Source organism: Trichoplax adhaerens, genomic scaffold, assembly GCF_000150275.1.
Source record: "Trichoplax adhaerens TRIADscaffold_4 genomic scaffold, whole genome shotgun sequence".
Taxonomy (NCBI): domain Eukaryota; kingdom Metazoa; phylum Placozoa; class Uniplacotomia; order Trichoplacea; family Trichoplacidae; genus Trichoplax; species Trichoplax adhaerens.
In genome coordinates this window covers 3,530,445-3,552,792 of record NW_002060946.1, presented here as the reverse complement: position 1 = coordinate 3,552,792, position 22,348 = coordinate 3,530,445, and the positions used below count along the sequence as shown (strand labels likewise).

General features: G+C 35.2%; 2 protein-coding genes across 2 annotated transcripts; one reads left to right on the top strand and one right to left on the bottom strand.

The window, feature by feature from the left end:
* Positions 1-983: 983 nt before the first annotated feature.
* On the top strand, positions 984-13,980 carry TRIADDRAFT_23606 (uncharacterized protein; the record flags this gene model as incomplete). Its single annotated transcript, XM_002111941.1, has 37 exons — positions 984-1,085; positions 2,956-3,063; positions 3,845-3,943; positions 4,159-4,227; positions 4,338-4,392; positions 4,517-4,573; positions 4,832-4,975; positions 5,169-5,244; positions 5,314-5,350; positions 5,442-5,497; positions 5,599-7,726; positions 8,023-8,202; positions 8,289-8,405; positions 8,476-8,526; positions 8,618-8,677; positions 8,785-8,862; positions 8,981-9,037; positions 9,142-9,432; positions 9,537-9,677; positions 9,763-9,918; positions 9,995-10,132; positions 10,204-10,308; positions 10,388-10,519; positions 10,608-10,796; positions 10,868-11,488; positions 11,564-11,665; positions 11,751-11,867; positions 11,954-12,117; positions 12,204-12,318; positions 12,411-12,512; positions 12,600-12,773; positions 12,862-12,945; positions 13,019-13,087; positions 13,177-13,354; positions 13,436-13,568; positions 13,635-13,769; positions 13,872-13,980. Coding segments are annotated over 37 exons (6,729 nt in total), but the record flags the coding sequence as incomplete, so codon positions are not given.
* Positions 13,981-15,525: 1,545 nt separating this feature from the next.
* Positions 15,526-17,829, bottom strand: TRIADDRAFT_55550 (uncharacterized protein; the record flags this gene model as incomplete). Its single annotated transcript, XM_002111448.1, has 1 exon — positions 15,526-17,829. One exon carries the CDS (start codon positions 17,827-17,829, stop codon positions 15,526-15,528), a length of 2,304 nt encoding a protein of 767 aa, XP_002111484.1.
* Positions 17,830-22,348: the final 4,519 nt, after the last annotated feature.

Genomic DNA, 22,348 nt, shown 5'->3' with positions numbered 1-22,348 from the left:
AACCAGGAGCAGAAGACTTTTTGAATTGCATGAGTAATGATACTGTACAGTAGGCCCAGCCATAATAATCCCGATTTCTCAGATACTCAGCGTAAATAGCTTAAATGATGATACATTATTGTCAAAGCTATTAACGCTGAGTATCTGAGTCAGGTCTGATCTGAGTAATCGGGGTTACTATGGCTGGGCTTACTGTACAGTATTGGTTGGCAAAACCAGGAGCAGAAGACTTTTTGAAATGCATGAATAATGGATACAGTACTGTACACTGTAGACCCAGCCATAATAACCCCGATTTCTCAGATTGCGTATTACTGTACACTGTACAGTATTGGTTGGCAAAACCAGGAGCAGAAGACTTTTTGAATTGCATGAGTAATGATACTGTACAGTAGGCCCAGCCATAATAACCCCGATTTCTCAGATACTCAGCGTAAATAGCCTAAACGATGATACAGTACATTATTGTCAAAGCTATTAACGCTGAGTGTCTGAGTCAGGTCTAATCTGAGTAATCGGGGTTATTATGGCTGGGCCTACTGGACAGTATTGGTTGGCAAAACTAGGAGCAGAAGACTTTTCACTGTACACGGTGCAGTACTGTACTGTACAGTACTGTAATTACAATACAAAATGGAAGAGAAGAGTGACAACGCTTTCAGTACTGTACTGTACACTGTACAGTACAGTACTCTACCGTACTACCAGCAATTTCTACTACAGTACAGTAATGCTGGATATGGTAATGTACTGTACAGTACAGTACACGCAGTGTGTGGAAAACACAGTACTGTATGCTGTACAGGCCACTACGCAGTGAAAAGTTTGGCTCACAGTATCGTAAACCACACCCAAGTCGACACGTTTACTACCCAATTACAGTTACTGTACTGTACAGTAGAAGTCCATGACTGTACTGACTACAATCGAGTTCAACGGATCAAAGTGGATTAATGTGATAAAACTCCCTTTAGACATTTGTCGTGGACACGGATCCACTGTCCTTAGCACTTTCACAAATTACCCATTTGGTAACTAATTTAAATAAGAAAACTGCCAAGTCGCACACACTTGAATTAGCTCAGGTACGGTCTACTTACTATCTTACCATAGATTCGTTAAAGCGTGAAAGTACAGACTTGAACTTGCATGATTTTTGACTGGAAAATGCAAACTTACCAATACCAATAAACGGTATTACATTCTTGGATTGAAGATAGCTTCATTCTGTCAACTACAGCCTATTCTAGGTTCATTAACTTTACTCTAATGCTTCCTAATTTGACTTTTATGCATACAAACATTCTACATTTTCGATAGGACATACAATATACACGGTACAGTGTTGAGTACTTGCGTGCATTCAAATTTTGTCTCATTTGTTCAAAGGCCTTTATACCCCAATATTCGATTGATATGCTTGTAATAGGCAATAGACCATCTTTTCAATTCCAATTGTGCAGTAAGATCAAAGTGTAGGTTGGTTAGATTAGAGAGTTATTCGTTTATACGACGATATAATAAAGATAGCTCAATTGCACTGCCGTACGTAACTTTGCCAACCTTGTTGTAGTGGTCCGTTTATTGTCTTGTGTGGTGTACGTTTCGTAGTGTTTAGAAGTGGCAATCATAGTCTAATCATCAATCTTGAGGATAGCTTACTGTCAGTTATTGCAATGGTGATGGTTACAAACGATTTACTTCTTTAGGTTAGATGAGTATTATACTTCTTTACGCTATGCCAAGATAGAGTAGTACAACCACGCGTATCTTGATGCTTATTCCTATCTGCCGTATTTTGATTCTTGAAAACAGCTACGGCTCTGCTAACTTCAAGACACTACACACACATGGATGACTCAATTTTACCGTAAGATTGAGTAGTCCATGCTACACAGTACTGTACTGTATAGTTGATTGAAATTTTGGTGAATGAACCACTTTTGACACTTATCTTCTTGGCGACGTATATATATGTATATTACAACATGTCTATCCCCCACATAATGTAACTTCAAATAGATTTTATCGTTCAAGATTCTCTGCGATCTCTTAATGTCAATGATTCCTACACATACATACTATACTGTTCCTGTCTATTGTATATTGTTTTGTTCACAGCTTTGAAGTAAAGTGCACATACTGTACAGTACATGAGAATATATATCCTGTGAATCAAGTGAGTTCAAATCCGAGGCCTGACATTAAGAAAACCGTAGCTATATTATTAGTAGGGAAACAGCGATTCTACTGCCAAGAATTTGTGTTCATCTTTGTTTTGTTATTACTGTAGAGTCAAAGAATAGTGGATGCCAAAAGTCATTTCTTCATACATGTTATACACTTGATCATCGCTAGCTATTCCGTTTTTTTCCAGCATTTTTGCGGACCCATTTTAGGCATGAAGCTTATGGATTTAGTACTGAACTATAGTGTACTGTACAGGGCACGGTATGTTCAAATCCAGTCGTGTTGTAGACTGGCCGTACTGGGCGTACAGTACGCGTACAGTACTGTACAGTGTACAGTACACTTTGAGTGTCCGTAGTTGTACAGTACTGTAGACACTAGAACCAGAGTACAGTACTGTACGTAATTCTGTAACTGCAACTTCATACTGTAGTAATCGATTCAATCTTCAAAGTCACTCGTTCAATGCCGGCTACCAAGATAGGCAATGGAGACTATAATTACAGCAATTCTCTATGTAATAATTATTAGTATTTCATGGCACAAATCTTGCAGCTAAATATTACTACTTGTACGCTATCACGCCATCACTGGGTAGTATGAGAATGAAATTGTGAAATCCTCTTAATATCTAGACTGTCCCAGGAATACTGTTGTTACTACAGTATTGCCTAGTGGAGAAGCAAAAAAATGATGCGTAACTGAATCTGGACATACAATATTACATCTCAATTTCTCTTCTGTTTTCTTAATATGTATCTATAGCTTGTTGAACGCTATGGCACCGAAGCGGAGAAACATTTGTACCGTGTTTTATTCTCACAAATTGATTTCAACGCGGATAATAAAGGTAGCGGTAAAGATTTCTATCAGGTATGCTATATTTTATAGTATGTAACGTATAATGCTGTCCTTAGTCAATACTTCTCTATCAATTTGAACATTCCATTTTCTCATCAATCACCAATTGCAAGCCTGCAACGAGTGGGATACTGTACAGTAAATCAGTAATGAATCACGTCGAAATGAAGGGAAGCAGAGTAGAAATCATAAAATTATTATGTTATACAGTAAAACTAGCTGGGTATCTTTTGTCTTTGTGTTGCAGTTCTATCAAAACTGTTGCCAAATTTACGTGAGTAAATTGTAGTATTGTATGTATGAGTACCTCTCGGCTGCAATAGTAATAGTTGACGGCACAGTAGTGCTATACATAACAGCTTAGTAGTCGTCTACACCAATTGTATCAGCAATCAACCGTGCTATTTACTGTACACTCTTATCCTCCGCTGTACTATACAATAGCTATTATGTGAACATGTAATGTTCTAAGTCGCTAAAAAATAGAACTAAGCTGTAAGTAAAACTACAGCGTAGAGGTCAGCAATAAAAGAAATACCAACAATAAAGAGTGATGTTAGCACGCAAATTTGTTATTCCAAGCTGGCAATTGCTCATCAAGCCATGATCTACTTTTCACATTAAGTGGCCGCCTGATGTTGACTGATTTGAACTGATACATACTGACAAGTACAATTAGACGTTTTATTTAAAATTCAGTACAAGGAATCGACCTTTTAACCAGGACGATACATGATAAAGAACTACCGTTATTTCTAGTGGCATAATGTTATCTTCGTGTATCTTTATCTAGATCCAGCTGTTATCGCAAGAGTGTAGCGGTTTAGTTACAAAAGCTAATGTAGCAACTATCTTAAGCTACGCCATAGATGAACCTTTGCCCAAACAAAAGGTGAGCATTAATAAATGATAAATTAAACTGTACGTTGCAACGTTATAGACGTATGTGCCAAAACTGGATTGAAGGATGATGGATTGAAAAAAGTATTAACTATCAAAATTGACTTGAATCCGATTGAAAATCTACATTCTGGATTAATGAACATTTGAATATCATACTACAACATTTTTATTCCCATTCTAAATTATCATGTTCATTACTTTCAGAGCCTTCAACCGTCACCTCAGTTATTATCCCGAATAAGCCAAGTTTTGAAACTAAGCAAAATTCAAGAGGTACCTTACACTAATCTTGGCTACTTTTATGTCTGCAAGATAAATGTTTGATTTCTTAAACACGATTGTCATAGTATCAATATTAATTATTAAAACTGTAATTAAAATAGATTGTAATAGGGTTGGGCTTAATCCATGCATCTAATATTGAACTGAAAACACAAGGTATAGTCTACAGATAATAATAATATTGCTTATCTGTTAGGGTTAAGATTTTTTTTTGTGTCGTTTAAGTGAATGGTTTAGTATGGAATGATACAGTAATATTATCCCTTCTAATTTATTTTAGCGGAAAGGTTTTTAAAGGAAAAATTACCAGAACTGTTACAGTCTTACATTGATTCCGGTAAGATGATACGTGTATATGAGCTTTTCGAGTCTGTGTTACTTTAAATCTGCATATGATAGTACCTTTCTTTAAATTTATTTCACAACTTAGCATTGAAGAGTTGCGTAATACAACGTGTAGAAATTGTATAATTTGCATATAGCAATAGTAGTTGGATGAATCGCCAGTTATCAGTAAAATTACCCAAGTAGAGTTACATGCTAACAATATATTTACAATTTAATCTGTCTTTTACCAAATTTGTTATATCATCAGATGTTGGTAGCAACGAAGATGGCCTAGGTGATATAGCAGTAGAAGTGATACATCAGCTACTCTGCTATATCATTGATAACTCTTCAGAAAAAACCGGAATTAGTAATACCCAAGCAGACGCTTTTATTGAGATGTTAAGACAAGGTATCGTATACGCATAATTGTTGTTAGTAATATTCAACTTGAAAGATCTTATAAATAAGCTAGTTAAACAATTTTAAGTGACAGTAAGATGCTTTTAAGTTGAAATAATGATTACATAGATTGTTAGCGCTATCATAGAAAAGTTTACTTTGGAAATTGACTCTTATGGTTTAAACTTTATATCAATTGATAGACTTTCCAAGAGACAGAGTACCAATCCTTCTCGATCCACTACTGTACCATGACTATACGACAACTGACAGCGATATGTAAATAGAAATTGCGTATATACTAAAATGTAGAGTATCACATTTCACAGTGTAACTTTTTTATTTCAGAAATTTATTAAAATCTACTGGTTTTAGTAGTATTCCGGTAAGAATGCGTATAAGTTGATTTAGTAATTTGAAGTCATTCTTGCCTTAACGATATATGCGATTTGTTACCTTCACCTCTATAATCTTAGATAAAAGATGAACTATGTGATATCATGGCAGAAATTGGTTATGGTTGCTGTGCGAGGTTTATACAGACTTATCAATAAATATATTTAATTTATTAGTGCGTTGTTATCCTGAATGTGTCAAAATGATATCATTAACAAATAAATCTAATAACTATAGCATCGAAGAGGCAAAGAAAGTATTAGATTTGATACCTTACGAGACTTTGAAACCGGCTGCAGTCGCAAAAGTACTTGGAATAATGATTCGAACATGTAATGCTGCTGATCAGATGCCCATCCAAAATTTAACTAATAATACTAATTCCTGGGAAAAGGAAAAACAGCAAGATTTATCATCATCTAGTAATTCTTGGAATGTTACTGTCTTTATTGAAGCTGTTAAAGATGTAGTCCCGTCCATGAACTGGATGGAAGTAATTGCTAAGCTAGATTATCCTGGGTTTGTTATCTCTGATGTAGAAGGACTCCGTTTAATTTTACATGCCTATCGTATTGGTCAGCAGGATACATTTCCAATAGATCTCATTTATCGAAATTGGAAGAATACTGAAGGCCAGCTATCATTCATTGAGCAGTCACTGCGTCACCCTGAAGTATTGTGCTTTGGAGATTATCCATGTCATACCGTTGTTACTGATATATTAAAGGCTCCTCCAGAAGAGGGAAATAAACATATCGCAAATTGGCAGTCACTAAATTTAGTAGAAACATTGCTAAGACTTGGCGAATGTGGCCACTACGATCGGGTACTATCATTATTTGCTTACCCAGCAAAAATTTGCCCTGATGTTCTTTTGTTATCTTTACTGCAAACTAACCCTACTTGGCATACACTAAGAAACGAATTAGTTGCAATGATTATGCCCGTTTTCTTAGGCAATCACCCAAACTCTTCAAGTGTTCTTCACTACGCATGGCATGGTCAGGGACAGTCAGCATCTATTCGTCAATTGATTTTGCATTGTATGGCGAATTGGTATATGCAAGACGATCCTTTTGATCAAACAAGACTATCGAGAATACTAGATGTTTCACAGGATCTCAAGGCTCTATCTCTTTTGCTTAATACTGGTCCTTTCCCCTTTGTAATCGATTTAGCGGCATTAGCCGCTAGACGAGAGTACCTAAAATTAGATAAATGGATGACCGACAAGATGAAAGAACATAAAGATGAATTCATTCGAGCTTGCATTTCATTTCTAGATAGAAGAGCGCCTTCTTTGCTAATCTCGCAAAATAGTGGAAGAGATTTACCTAAGAGTGCTATTTTACCGACAGATACTGTTACAACTATGTTAATCGTTCTACAAAGTCAGTTAGGAAGTATCGATGAGGAGAACACGAAAGCGGTTAAGCTTATGATCGCTAATCATACTCCTATGCATACAAAGAAACCATCTCAGGCGATTAATATTCCAAAACCTAGTGAAACTAAGGCTTCGGTCATCAATCAGCCATCAAGTTCAAACCCTCAATCGCATCCTACAGTTTCCGATTTATCAGCTGTATGGTCAGGTGCAGATAATACTTTTACTAAGAGCGTAGAAGATGAAGCTAACGCTTACTTTCAAAAATTATACAATCGTCTTCCAGAACCTACAATTTCTATTAATGAAATGTTGAGTTTATTGAAAAAATTCAAAGATTCAACTGTAAAAAAGGAAAATGATATCTTCCATTGTATGTTACGTAATTTAATCGAAGAATATAAATATTTTCCGCAGTATCCTGATTTGGAGTTGCATACTACGGCAGTCTTATTTGGTGGAATTATAGAGCAGGGTTTGGTGACTTATATGGATTTAGGCGTAGCGCTAAGATATGTTTTAGAAGCGTTAAAAAAGCCTCCAAATAGTAAAATGCATAAATTTGGTATTACAGCTTTGGACAGATTTAAAAATAGATTAAAAGATTATCCAAAATATTGTGATCATCTTGCTGTTATTCCTCACTTTCGTGAATTTCCTCCTGCGTTGGTTGCTTATGTAGAATATGGCAAACAATCTCAAGAGCCTCCTGTACAACCAGCTACTACTGAAGACTCTGAACAAAATACTCAGGTATTAGCACAGGTGTCATCTAGCATGTCAGATTCTGGAACGAAGCCGGTGATATCAACAGTTATGAAACCACCTGTTGAACAAACACTATCCATCGCCGGTGCTACCAATATTGGTACTCTCCTGGCTGCGATTGATGTTCCGTTCGAGCAACCTCCGAATGCTACTCAGGATAAATTCCATTTCATCTTTAACAATTTATCTAATTCAAACGTTAAATTTAAGGTACATCTTAGTAGTATAATGTTCATAAATAAAGTTATCACTATTTAATACTATGAGTAAATGTGCAGTACTAGTCAATTTTTTATCAATATGCATACTTACGTACATTTATGTTAAGTTATGTATATATATTTACACTATATATGAACATAATAGCGGTATTAAGTAATGTAGTATCCCTTGCTATGCGTCACTATTAGATGATATTCTAGAATATATTACAGTGTAGCACTATACAACGTTCTTATACCGTGAACTATAATAAATACTATTTTAAATCTTTACATTCTGAATAGTGCGAAGAACTAAAAGGATTGGTTGGGGCTAAATACAGACTATGGTTTAGTCGTTATTTAGTTATGAGGCGAGTCAGTATTGAACATAATTTTCATACTCTTTACTCGTCAGTCGTTGAAGCGTATAATTCGAAAGAGTTGTATCAAGATGTATTGCATGAGACCTATAGAAATATTAAGGTAAAATATATTCTTTAATAATAAGAATGTTTTTCTTTAATTTTCTACAAATTTTAATAGTTAGGTACAATTTATTTTATTTAAAGGTTTTGCTAAAAATGGAAAAGAATTCAAATGAATATTCTGATCGTGTGATATTGAAAAATTTGGGCCATTGGCTTGGGATTTTAACGTTGGCACGTAATAAACCAATCTTGTATAAAGTATGTATGTTTTTAACTTGTAATTTTAATGGCGTTTATACTTTAACTAAATTTAATGTTTTGCTGCTAGGAAATGGATATCAAATCTCTTTTGATTGAGGCTTACTTTAAGGGTGAACAGGTGACTAAAATATTTTGTGATAGATAGCATATACAGTCACGGTAGTGTCATTGTAGTTTAATCTAAATGGCTACTATTTTATCATTTATAGGAGATGCTATTTGTTATTCCGTTCGTTACTAAAGTACTCGATAGCGTAAATCAAAGTAGGGTAAGAAAACACAACAATTAGTGAAATCCTCGAGAATGTTTGTTATAGTTTCTTTTATATTTGTGTTTGAATATTGTGTAAATTTTTCGTGCGTACGTTGACATCAGGTATTTAAACCCCCTTGTCCCTGGATAATGGCTATTTTGGGTGTATTAGTTGAAATTCATCAAGTACCAAATCTAAAGGTAAGTCAATAATTATTAGCGTATCTGTACGTAATAAATGATATTTATATACGATTTAAATTTAACTTCACCTGACATACGATCGTAATGTAATTTTTATCTTCTTGGCTACATGTAGCTAAATATTAAATTCGAAGTGGAAATATTGTGTAAGAATTTAAATATTGCCATTGAGGTTAGTAAAGCATTTATGAAATAAATGTCTGAGGGTAGCCGAGTTTTTATATTACAATTATACGCTATCTTAATTTTGAGAACACAAAATTTGAACTGTCATAGGATATACCGAAATTTGACGTATTGCAAGATCCAGAGAGATTGAATAGACTAAAACGTCATCAGCTTGATAATCCAATGAAAGGACCCAAGAATGGTAAATTTGTATTTTTCAGTGGTGAAGTAACTTATATATTGCAATTACTTAATAACGTGGTGGATTTTATAGGCGGTCAGCAACAAATTCAACATGTGATTCCGAATGAAGGAACTCATCCCCCGCCTTCGATCAATTATAACAAATTAAGTGCGACAGTTGCCGGATTATCATCTGGTATAGTCATAAATAATCAGGTACTGATAATTTACATGTTATGAATATTATATCTTGTAGTAGTAAAAAGACTAATACAAAAAATTTAGAGTAATAACATTACTGTTAAACGGTATATTATTAGTTGCGCCTATTTCAACAAAATCCGCATTTAAAAAGCTATGTAAAAGTCGCTATAGAACGTGCAGTTCAAGAATTACTCCTTCCTGTTGCTGAGCGCTCTATCAAAATTGTAATAAATACCGTAGAAAAACTAATAAAGAAGGTAAAATATTATCTTTATATTTTTAATTCAACGTGTTCTAGTTATTTTACCGTTATATATTAATGTGGCTATTTCGTTACTATAGGATTTTGCCTTAGACCCTGACGAAACCCATCTTAAAACAGGGTCTCATAATATGTTACGCTACTTCACTGCTGGCATGGCATTGATTACCTGTCGTGAAGCGCTACATATGGCCATTTCTAACAATCTAAAATCTGCTTTTATGTCTAACTTAAGAGTAGGTTCTGATCGCCATACAATGAATGCGATTATTATCGTTAGAATTGATCTATTTTTCTTCAAAAATTTTGTAGAATACTTCAAACATGAAAGATATAATAGAAGAGGCTGCAACGATAATTGCTAATGAAAATACCGAACATGCGTGTGCTTTCGTACAAAAGTCTGCGGTTGACAAAGCTCTCTTAGAAATTAATAAAGCATTAGCTGCGGTAAGTTTATGAATAACACAAACTTGTCCAAATCATTTAGTTAATTGTTATTTTATAACAACTAACTTTAGGAATTCGAAATAAGAAAGCATGCACGCAGTGAAGGTCGACGTTATTACGATCATGCTGTTTTACAATACCAGGCGGAACGAATGCCTGAAGCAATCCGATTGAAAGTAATATATGTACATTGTAGTAGAATACTTTTACTTTGGGTTGGATCTAATAATTCTTGTTCTTGAACTAAAAACTTAGGTCGGTGGCCCGGGATCACAAAAGCAGACTATCTATGACGATTTTGCTAAAAATGTTCCTGGTTTTGCTCCAATAACCGATTCTACAATTGCTATTTCTCAAGGATTTCCTGAGCTGACAGCTTTATCACAAGTAAGGAAATAAAGGGATTCTAGCTGATTGAGATATACTAACATTTATGATCTATCTGCTATAAAAGTTTAACTACTTTCTCCTTTAGCCATCAAATCCAACCGACGAATTAAATATTATCCTGGACGAGTGCGGATCTGAATTACAACACCATCTTATTGCACTCAAGAATACTAGTCCGAAACCTCAAGTTCTTGCATTGCGTTCATTACTTGATGCTGTAGTACAAATAAGAATGAATCAAAATGGAACAGAACTTACATCATTAATCACTAAGGTAACTCTTTTCTGTATTTCAAGCTTTATCTCATAATATTTTTAATTTTGTGAAACTTATATTTTTAATAGTGTGTAGAAAATCTTATGGAACTTCTGGTGGCTTCAGAATCTGAACTAAATATGCGATTTAGGGCTGGTCATGTGATGCTGTTAAAAGCGTTACAAGATCCAAAAGCTTGTGGTCCGGCTTGGACAGCAAAATGTATAACTAGATTTATTTGCGAATGCCGAGAAGAATATCGTTGGAATGTTGAAGCAGTAGAGATCTTGATCCGTAGTCGATTGGTTGTTATGAAAGATTTTGATTCGTACTTGGCGCAGTCTATAAATAATAGCAGTAACTATACTGTTGCAAGTTTTGCGTTGCAATTAATTGGCAAATTTTTAAATGACCCACAAGATAACATCAAAGAGTCAGACTTTTATCGAACTTTAGAGACATTAAATCGTATTGCGCAACCTAACAGACAAAGTAGGGAAGAAGATACGCCAGTACGATCTAATCCTAGCCATGAAACTCCAAGCAGTCTTCCTGCTGCAAGTTCTATCGTACGAGGAAATCCTGGAGATAGTGATCAAGCAGCTCTATTTGAAAAGACTGAATTTTTGTTACGTGAATGGGTCAGGTTATACCTTCAACCAGTATCTGGAAGAGATAGCGAGAGGGCGTTTGCAGTTTTTGCTAACCAGGTATTTTGCTTAGTTATCTGACATGTAAGATTTTAATGACTTCTCTTGATTTGCTATTAAATATATTTGCGATAGCTACATCAACATGGTATGCTCAAAAATGATGAGATGCTACTAAGATTTATCCGTGTGAGTGTGGAAATTTGCGTAGAGTTGACTTATAGAAATCTTCACGACGTGGTTAGTATATTTATTGTACGTACTATTGATATCTTCTAACATAATAGCTTAATTGAGGAACGATTCTTTTTTAAAGACACAGAATGCGCATTCTCGAATCAAGTTGTTTCAAACTTTAGATGCGTTTGGCCGATTGGTAGTCCTAATCGTAAAACATGCTGGCGAACCTAGCAATAGCAAAATTAGTATGCTCAACAAGGTTTGGCTTGAGTACTGCGTGTATTTGTATATTTGTACTTGTTCACACCCTTGAATCATCTGTGTCATTAATATGTTTAATACTAGATACTTGGACTCATTGCGGGAGTCTTGATGCAAGATCATGACATGCGTCATGCTGATTTTCATCAACTGCCGTATCATCGTATTTTGGTGATGTTGCTTGAGGAACTTAACGGGGTTGATCAAGTTTTAGAAAATTTAAATTCCGCAATTCTTTCTGCACTTTGGTAATCGATTTGTTGCCTTTTAACGTTCAAAATAAGCCTTTCGGACTATTCATTACCATTTATGCTTTTATGATTGTTTATTATAGCAATATGTTGCATGCACTCCGACCGCATAGGGTGCCAGGTTTCTCTTATTCTTGGTTAGAATTAGTATCTCACAGAATAATGATATCTCGATTACTAGGCACTTCCCAGCAGAAGGTATCGTTATATAGTTTAGTGTATAGTGTTAACGTTATTATATCGTTAATATAATTTGCTCTGTTTTAATGCTGATAATTTTACCGGTGTAGGGATGGGCACATTTTCAGCAGTTGCTACTTGACTTATTCAAATTCCTAGCTCCATTTCTACGCAATGCCGAACTAGCGAAACAGACTCAACTTCTTTATAAGGTATTTATTAACGCCCTTAGTGTAACTTTAAGCATTGAAACTAACGCATGTTTACCATCGAATGTTATTTTGTTCGCGTTATGATAGGGAACCTTGCGGGTTTTACTTGTACTGTTACATGATTTTCCTGAATTCTTATGTGAATGCCATTTTGCATTTTGCGATGTGATCCCTCCAAATTGTATTCAATTGAAAAATTTAATATTAAGTGCATATCCGCGAAGCATGCGATTGCCTGATCCGTTTGGCCCAAATCTGAAGGTTTGAGTGAATTTATTCAATAGCATAGTTTAATTTGATTTGCACTTATTTTCTGTTTATCCAAAATTTTAATATTTTGAACATTCAGGTTGACATGTTGCCAGAAATAAATCACGCTCCTCGCGTACTGAACAACTTCACTGCTGCCATTCAACCTCAGACATTTAGAAAAGTAGGAGCAATAACGGAATATCACGTTGATTAACATTGCTTGTGATCTTATGATGTCTTTCACTTATTTATAGGATTTAGATTCTTACTTGAAAAATCGTCAACCAGTGACTTTCTTGTCTGAAATGAGAAGTGCAGTTCAGGTACTAACTAGCACTGTAAAGTTTGTCACTGTTCGTTATCCTACTATACGTAGTCATTTATATGGTATTGTCACTATCAACTTTTGTAGATGCCTTCTGAGCCAGGAACGCGTTATAATATGCCTTTGATAAACGCTCTGGTGCTATATGTTGGAACTCAAGCAATTCAATTTATTCGAAACAAAAATTTATCTATTTCTTTATCGACCATTACTCATTCTGCTCACATGGATATTTTTCAGAATCTTGCCGTTCTAGATAACGAAGGTTATTTTAATTCTGTTTTTCATATAAGGTATTATTAATCTAAGACTGTATAATACTTACAATGTTTCCTTTGACGCGTAGGTCGATATTTGTTTATAAATGCGATTTGCAATCAGCTTCGTTATCCGAATAGCCATACGCATTACTTTAGTTGTACTCTACTGTACTTATTTATGGAAGCAAATTCTGAAGCTATTCAAGAGCAAATTACTAGGTTGGTTAATTGACTTATATTTGATTATTGTGATCATTGCGGTAACCATTACTGTAAAAATTGCAGGGTATTGCTGGAACGACTTATAGTGAATAGACCACATCCTTGGGGGCTATTGATAACATTTATTGAATTGATTAAAAATCCAATTTATAAATTTTGGTCTCATAGCTTTGTACATTGTGCCCCAGAAATAGAAAAGTATGTATTGTATGAATTGATTTTATGAATAGTGCTAACATAGGTGCAGTTTGTTGTTGTTTGGCCTTCAGAAAGTGACCGAAAATGACATATCTTTTATAGGCTATTCGAATCTGTAGCTCGAAGCTGTATGCAATCAAAACAAGCGCCACAGATCCAGCAAGCTAGACCGATTTCGGTATCTAAAGAAGCTGGCGAAGTTCAAGAATAACGTAATAGTTATTCTAATTGATACTTCAATAAAATTTGAAATCTGTGATAACGTTAATGTTTCATTTATATTAAGGTTTAGTTGGCCAGCTTTGGTAAACTTGTACAAAAATGACTCAGTTGATACTCTGTATTGATGGTAACTTTTCTTGATGTGGTTTATCTCTAATTTAGCTGTTGTTAATCACTGTATTTATCTGTTAGCAGTATATATTAATATCAACTCAGATCTATATAATTTTGCAAAGTGCTTTTGATAACAGCGGGACATCTTATATAATAGTCTACCTTATTCTTATGCTGTACTTTCGTTTTCATTGTTTTATATATATATATATATATATATATATATATGTATAGGTGTATAAATACACTATAATTTAAATGCAAAATACTCTTATATGATCTTGCTCTTGTTACAAAATGATTTAGGTAAGATAATGTAACATTTATTAATGTATTGCAGATTCAGTAGACGCTTTCATTCATACAGATTGTTTGCAAGCGAAATTTTACACTTTTTCTATGACTGTATTGTCGTACGTAAGCGTTTTGTGTTCGTAATAGTTGCTTAGAAGTTTTTATCCCGTGTATAAATGCGGTATCGTAGCTATCAAATTACCCAGTAAATTATATTATTTCTATTTGTAAATTATAAAATGTGGTAATAAATAATGTAAAATATGTACGAGTATCTGCTCGACAATTTTGTGCAAATCCTTCTCGCTATCTTTAATGAGCAAACAGCTTATTCGCCCTTTATATTTTACTTAAATTGTGGAGCATCCCCTGATGTTAAATGCAGAACATTTTTGTGTTGATTTGGAGTAATTAATTGCATAGTTAACGGTAGAGTAGAGTGAAGCACTAAGCAATTAAACGCTGAAATTAGAGTTACCGTTACAGTTGAATAGCTACAAAATGGTAAATTCAGGAACGTATCGCGTGACCTGTTACATAAACAACGAATACCCAAAAAGTAACACTTCAAAAAATGGATATCTGTCACTCGCATATTTATTTATTCGTTGAAATGCGAAAATATGAAATGACAATCAAAAGTTATCAGACTAGCTGAATTCTAGCGAAGATATTGCAAAGCAGTATCATGGAATAAAATTGGTACGATATTCGTATTCTATTGAACGTACTGATGTACTGAATGCTATATTGTTCATGATTACCAATATTCGAAGCAGCGAATACTGTACAGTATATACTGTAATTTAGACATGATTAGCTCTTTACTATAGCAACAATATGTATCCACGTACGGTGTACGTAAAATTTAAAATAATTTGCATCACAATCAACATGACAGCCTATTAATAACTATGGATTCTACAGTATGGATTAAGTGCAATGTTTAACATGAAATCGATTACTATTGAAAATGATAGTGGGTTGTTACATGCAATAATGTGCCATTATCATTATCAAAGAATTTCCAAAGATATAACTGCATTGCATTTTACAAATTAATGTGAAGTAAGGGAAGGCATAGTACGATAAATTTATGATCCTATTAACGATGTTTACGGTATTTTCAAGCTGCAGAAAAAAAATCTCTCATCTGTATCAAAGATTCTTGCAAAGTGTCCGCAAACATCTTCGCACTGGTTGTAGGACAAGAATTTTTGGCAGTTATATGGATCATTAAACAGCTTTCACCAGTGACAATGTAAGAAACACCATAACCATCATCAGCAACTGGTCCGAAACCGCCACCTGCTGATACTATCTTTGCATCATACTTGTCGCCAGCGTACTTTGTTTGCTGATGGGGTGTTTGACTAGTTGATAGTTGCCAAGGCTCGCTTAAAACTTTCTTCAGGAATGGTGAGTCGACTTTAAGGTACTGGGATATCACGTACATGCAAAAAAGAGGACGATCAATGCCTTGACCACACATTGCTTGTCTGTACGTCTTTTGATGGAGGCTGCCGGCCTGACGAAGTAATTCTAGACGTTCTTTATTTGTTTTAGTTTTATCCAGCATTGCAAGCACAAATTTGCATGATAAGTCGGTAACAGTGCGTACGGTTTCTGTGCGACCTTCTCGGAATAATCGTGTCATAGAAGATTCATACGTCAAGCAAAATCGATTGCTACACTTGTAATATGTCAGTTGCATAGCCATCTGTAAATAAGCATCAGGACTGACACGACATTTTTTCATGAAGTCTTTTCCATATTCTTGAAAATTTAAGACATATAAATCAAGATCATCAATCATTTTGCAACCTAACACATATGATTCATTGATTTTTTCAATACAATCGTCGGAAAGATTCCATTGTAACCGTTTCGGTGGAGTTATCTTGTTGACGATTTTACCAGAGCAATGCCCATCACTATCATATCGTCCTGGAATGATAGAATCATTAATCATTGCAAACTCGTAGGGATGGCCAAAAACAGGCGCATCTGCTATAGAATGCTCAAAGTTGCCGGCCATCCTGCCATTGGCGTAAATGATCAAGTTGACTGATTTATCAAACCATCTATTGTTTCCGTTTCCATGCAGTGCTGACTTACATAGGGAATTCAATAAGGAAGGATCCGAATCGCTGTAATGCTGTGAGGTATCGTCCAGAATGACAACAAAAGCAGATTTTTCGATAGTATCCAACGATTGTTTGTTAACGCCAGCAGCAAAGTAAGATCTTCGTGCTACTGCCCAATAATAGCGCTCTTGAGCTGTTAGTGCTGGCAAATGGAGTTCGCCAGGTTGAGGCTCACTTGAATCGTCTACAATCGTTTGAAACTGCTGTTCTAATTCAGTAGGGCTTAGAAGCTTATCGCCATCATACACATTAACCTTAAAAAAGCGCCCACGATGGTATACAGCAATGTGCCTAGAGACGGATGAATCAAAATGTGCAATGTAGTCACACGTGCGTCCAGGAATCCGCGTAGTATTCCACATTCTTGAATACTGTTTAGAACATGTTGGAATAATATCACGGAGTACGAGAGGTTCCAAAGTTTCGTCATCTACATATTGCCGAAATAAAAGAAGGCTGTGGGCAACACTAGCAGCTCTAGCAGCTTGAATAGAAGTTACTGGCACAGAAACCGCCGAATCAACAGCATAGTAATTGCTGTTGATCATCAAAGAGCCGCGACATTTCAGGTAAACATATTTCTCCCACCAGTCACTAACATAGTTGGTCGCCCACCAAGAATATAATACAGTATAGCGATGTAATCTTTTACCAATTCCATTACGGAATTGATCTACCAACCGCTCCATTTCAGAGTATTCTTTATCATTCATCAGGGGCTTAACCGAACTCAAGTATTTGTTGCAGATAGATTGCAGTGACGGTACGGATAGCTTTGGTATGGAGGCCTGATAGCTGTAAAGACGTAAATGTTTACGAGCGCATAAAAGCTTCATGAGCGTATACCATATTTTCGTTTTCCACGAGGTCTTCTTAGGAGCATCCCACATCCACCCTTTGTACATTAGCAATAGCTTCAATGTGTAGCGTTCGATATAGGCTAATGTCAACCATATAATTATAGACAATAAACCAACATAAAGTAAACCAGTAATATTATGATTAATACTATTAAGTTCAGTGCCAATATTCCATAGTATGACAGAAGGACCAGCTTCTAGATAACGCGCCAATAATAGCGTTATAACTATTAGAATATATGATTGGGTAGTGTTTGGAAAAATATTCTTTAACAAGGTGTTATACAGACGATGTAATCGTAACCGTACAGAGTGGCGAATTACGGATACAACGTTGGAAATTGCGGCTTTGTTAAAGTCGACGACCACACCTTCATCGGTAACTGCAAATTGAAAAGCTACAGCTTGTCTAGCTTCAGCCATCTTCGATAAGTTCAGAAATGGAAACAATACTCAAGTAGCGAATTTAATTTTCTTTTTAAGGGGGATATAGACGTATACTGTACAGCAAAGGAGGCTGGAATATAAATTAAGTTAAGAAGCCGTGTAAATTTCTGAATAAGCCAATTGACGAACCAGCGCTTGTGCGAAATTCAGTGTCCTATACTGTACAGTATACGAAGAAGATAAGCTACGATTTCCTTTGTTAACCTTAACCACGTTGGGTGTTTCTGATTCTTTACTACTATTCAAGATTAGTGTTGATTTCTTTTCCTTATTTCTCTCTAGCTAATTTATGAAAGAGAAACATTCCATTAGTTCGCATGCTACGGTGTATGCTAATCTTGCGATTATTTTGACAATTAGGTATATTTGTAGTTACTGCATTGACTATATGATGTTGTTTGACTCTGTTACTAGCTGTTGGATTATTCTATCGAATTTAGGGCATTACCAACATGAGGCAAGTTTTAGTTGATTGAAATAGTCTCTGTTTAATGATGATTACAGCAGTATTTTTATCTCCTACCTTTTCTCCGATTATTCTACAGGAGGACCCTTTAAAGTAGTCTCTATTTAATAGTAATATAGTACGACTGTAGTATTTATCAAGACCGTCTTCTGCTCGCTCTTCTATTCTATTATTATCCTACCATTTGTATATAGAATTCGGTCGGACCCCTTGAAGTCTTAGTTCATTGAAATAATTTCTGTTGAATAATTATAATGGATGAAGAGTACGACTGTACTGTAGTATTTATCTATCAAGATCGTCTCCTACACTACAGAATTGACGATAGTTGTGAACTGGAGTCATTGGGAATCAGGATTAGGCTTGTCACCTGAATTGGTCCAATGTTTACAGTGCTGTAGTTGGCCGTTATCGCGCAAAACAAATATACAACAATATAATACCAATGATGCGTAGGACGTCCGATGCATGTGGGAGTAGGCCCGTTCATAATAACTTACTCAGATACAGTACTCAGTGTCAACAGCTTAGACGATGATACTGTATATTATTCTTCTGTAGGAGTCTTTTACAGTACTATTAAGTTAAACGTGGGCAACTCCTTTTTTTTCCAACCAGTAAACACCCACTCTCCGCCTTTACGGAATTGCACATAGTATCACAGTAGGTGTCCTACGGCATGGAAAGTAGTGGGACAGTACTGTACAGTGTAGACAATCACAAAATTACACAGCAGCGGATAACAATATGGAAAATGGAAGAAGTACAAAGTCCAATAATTTTGTTATTCAATCACGAGTATGAATGAAATTGTACAGTATATGAAATGGAATAAACGGTAAGCATAAGACTGTTTCCAGTACCGAGAAGGACAACAGACAATTACCGAAAATATGCACAATAGTAGTGAAAGACCGATATACGCTGACTGCTATTGTGGTGTAGTATGATGATTATTCTTCAATCAAGTTACAGTATAGAAAGTTTGTCGACTACGTACAACGTAGTGTACAGCGCGATTAACTTGGATGGCAAGATGACGTGAAAAATTGAAAGTTCCAATTTGTCAACACTCGTGTTCAAAATCGATCTGGACAGGCAGGACTTGATTTAGCCTATACAGTTTATTTTCCTTAGTGTCACCGAAGTTCATTGCGCTTTTTTAAAGTACAGTACAGTACAGAACGAGTGTATCAGCAGTACCCACTGGGGTCTGTTTTTGTTCTTTACCTTGAACTCAAGATTGAAGATTGAACTTCAAAATGTCCAAACTCGTTTTAATTCCATTTTTACCATTTATCATGTTCATTTTATGTACTGAGTACAGTCTAAGATATTGGATAAGTCAATTTTATATATCAGTATCCTATCAATTGCTAACGTGACTCAATATTGTGTACTTTAACGGTGGACCCCACTGACAATTTGCCTAGCGCATAACGATAAACATCCACTTTTTGCCAATCATCACACATTTGCAAGTCCTCCAAAGAAATTCAATAAACTGTTACATTACTGACTTTTATTACATACCTTGACTTTGTTAATAAGCTGAATGCTATCATAACAGATATAGGTTAAGATTCACGTTTTTCTTTGCCTAGTCCTATGCTGGCTAATGCAACTTTCACTGTCCAAGACGCCAATGAGTTTTTTTTCAATGGCCGTATGATGTTGCCCTGGCTTAAATGGGTGGCATGTGATATATGGAGGGTAACGGTGTTATTGGCTGGGTGGTTTGTACAGTGTACAGTGTACAGTGTACAGTACTATGGACATTTTGCCGCCAGTACGCATGTACCAAGGTCTTCACGAGTTGTCAAATTGGGTCGTCAATCCGTAGTATGCGTCGATACTGAATTGTACTGTACAGTTTTGTAATTTAATTATTGACAGTGCTGCACTATTTACTATTTATGATAGAATTATTTTAGTTATTTATTTATTACTTATCGGGTGGGAAAGATTGAAATGAAATTCCACCGTACAGTATGGTGCTGTAGTCGGTGAATAACATAGTTAAAGCCAGGTTAAACCTATAGTCATGCAAATACAGTACAATATGGCTAATTTTGTCAACAACTCATATGCATGATAAAAGAAGGAGGAGTAATTGGATTGTTTATCGCCAGCGAGGAGGCGAAAATACGACACTGTACAACACAGTATTGTAGTTGATGGTTCAAGAAATCAACTTGAAGAATGACATACTGTAAGTAAAGCCCCGATATATCCACTGTACAGTACAGTATGTACATAAAGACATACTGTAGATATAGCATAGATAACAACTCTTGATCTTCACGTAAGCATGCTACCAATTTATGATCGCATGATGACTCCTTTAGTGGAGTTAGTACGAGATAGGATTAACAGCTTGCTTACGACTGCTCACCTACAATCACGATCATGATCCTCTTGAACCATGATAAACCGACACTTATTTTAGACGCCTACACCAGAATGAGCGATAAAAGTATACCCGTTATTAGTCAAGCTACCCAGGATTTCTTGATATAATTAGAACAGGCCTCAAGTCATGAGAACATCATGCCTGTAAACTGCAGTTGTAAAAAAATGATTGGATTGGGTCAAAGTCCAAGTAGAACAATTCAATTCCAAAACAATAATAACAATTATTATTATTATCATTATTAAACATTTTGGGGGGTTGTAAATAATGCAGATGGTTATTTATATCGTTTCCATCGCATATGTACACTCAGCCATAACGTTAGTAGATACAGAATCTCTCTCTCTATATTGTACACTGTACAGTACAGTATATTCAAGCGTTGCATACGTGCAATACGCCTGCGAAATATTGATTTTATGTTGACGCTTTTCCAACATAAAGCAACCGATTCAAGACTATTGGCTACTTAACTATTTAGCTAATACTTGTGTTTTTAATAGACGAGTATACATGTTTTGTTTTAACAGTAAAACATATCAGTCAACAAATATTTTGGCTCAGATGTACATAGCCATGCAGCCAGTACGATTATGTAATTTGACGAATGTCTTTTTCCTTTTTCACTTGTCAAGTACCTACATACTGGAATAATAGAAACTTGTACAGTACAAGGTTTACTTTAGGCAGGGTATCTACTAGAATTATATACTATACAGTAGTTACTCACTAACTAGCAAGCAATAGCATATCGAAGTAACCAGAACACAAGTAATACTGTATATTGTATGTCTACAGTCTACACTAGTATCATGTATCACGTACGCGTATTTGAAAATATACTTTATGTCGCTCAGTAACATATTGAAAGAAAAATAGTAAAATAAATATTCTAATGTTTGCGCCTCTACATTGCGGATAGCATTTGCTTGCACTACGTATTTGTGGTATCTTTCGTAAGATAGAGAGACAGAGAAAAAAAATGATTAAAACTCCGAGTAATTCCATCATGGAAGTAGATTTATTAATAATAATAATAATTTATTGACGCGTATATACCTCTACGGATTTATGATATTTACGCATATACTGTACCTCTATAGATTTATAATAGTTACGACTACAGAAAATCATACTCATGTACGGTAAATATGTACAGTATGCCAATATGCTATAAATCATTGAGCACAACATACGCTTCTTATTGACATCTATGCGGTGTAATTTATAAAATTGACCGAAATACGATTATCTCTAGAAATGTAAAATCATTACTAATTGCAAACAAAGTTAACATTGCTATCCTTAATACGAATCACAGTGTTGACCAACTTTCTTAATAATAGAAGTGATACAATTTTACTTTTTATTCATTGCAGAGCCAACTGTATTTATTTACAGATATACAGACTAGGAAGCATGTCGCCGGCACAAAGCATTTAGAAACATAGATCACGTAGTATCTTCCAAGTCGGTCATTTGAGAGTGAATTAAGTAATATTAAATTTTCACCACACAGGCAAAACACTTTCACAAACGGTAAAATACGTATAAGCATATACTACTATAGGCATACATAGTAATCACAGTGCTCTTGCATGCAGTAAATTTATCGC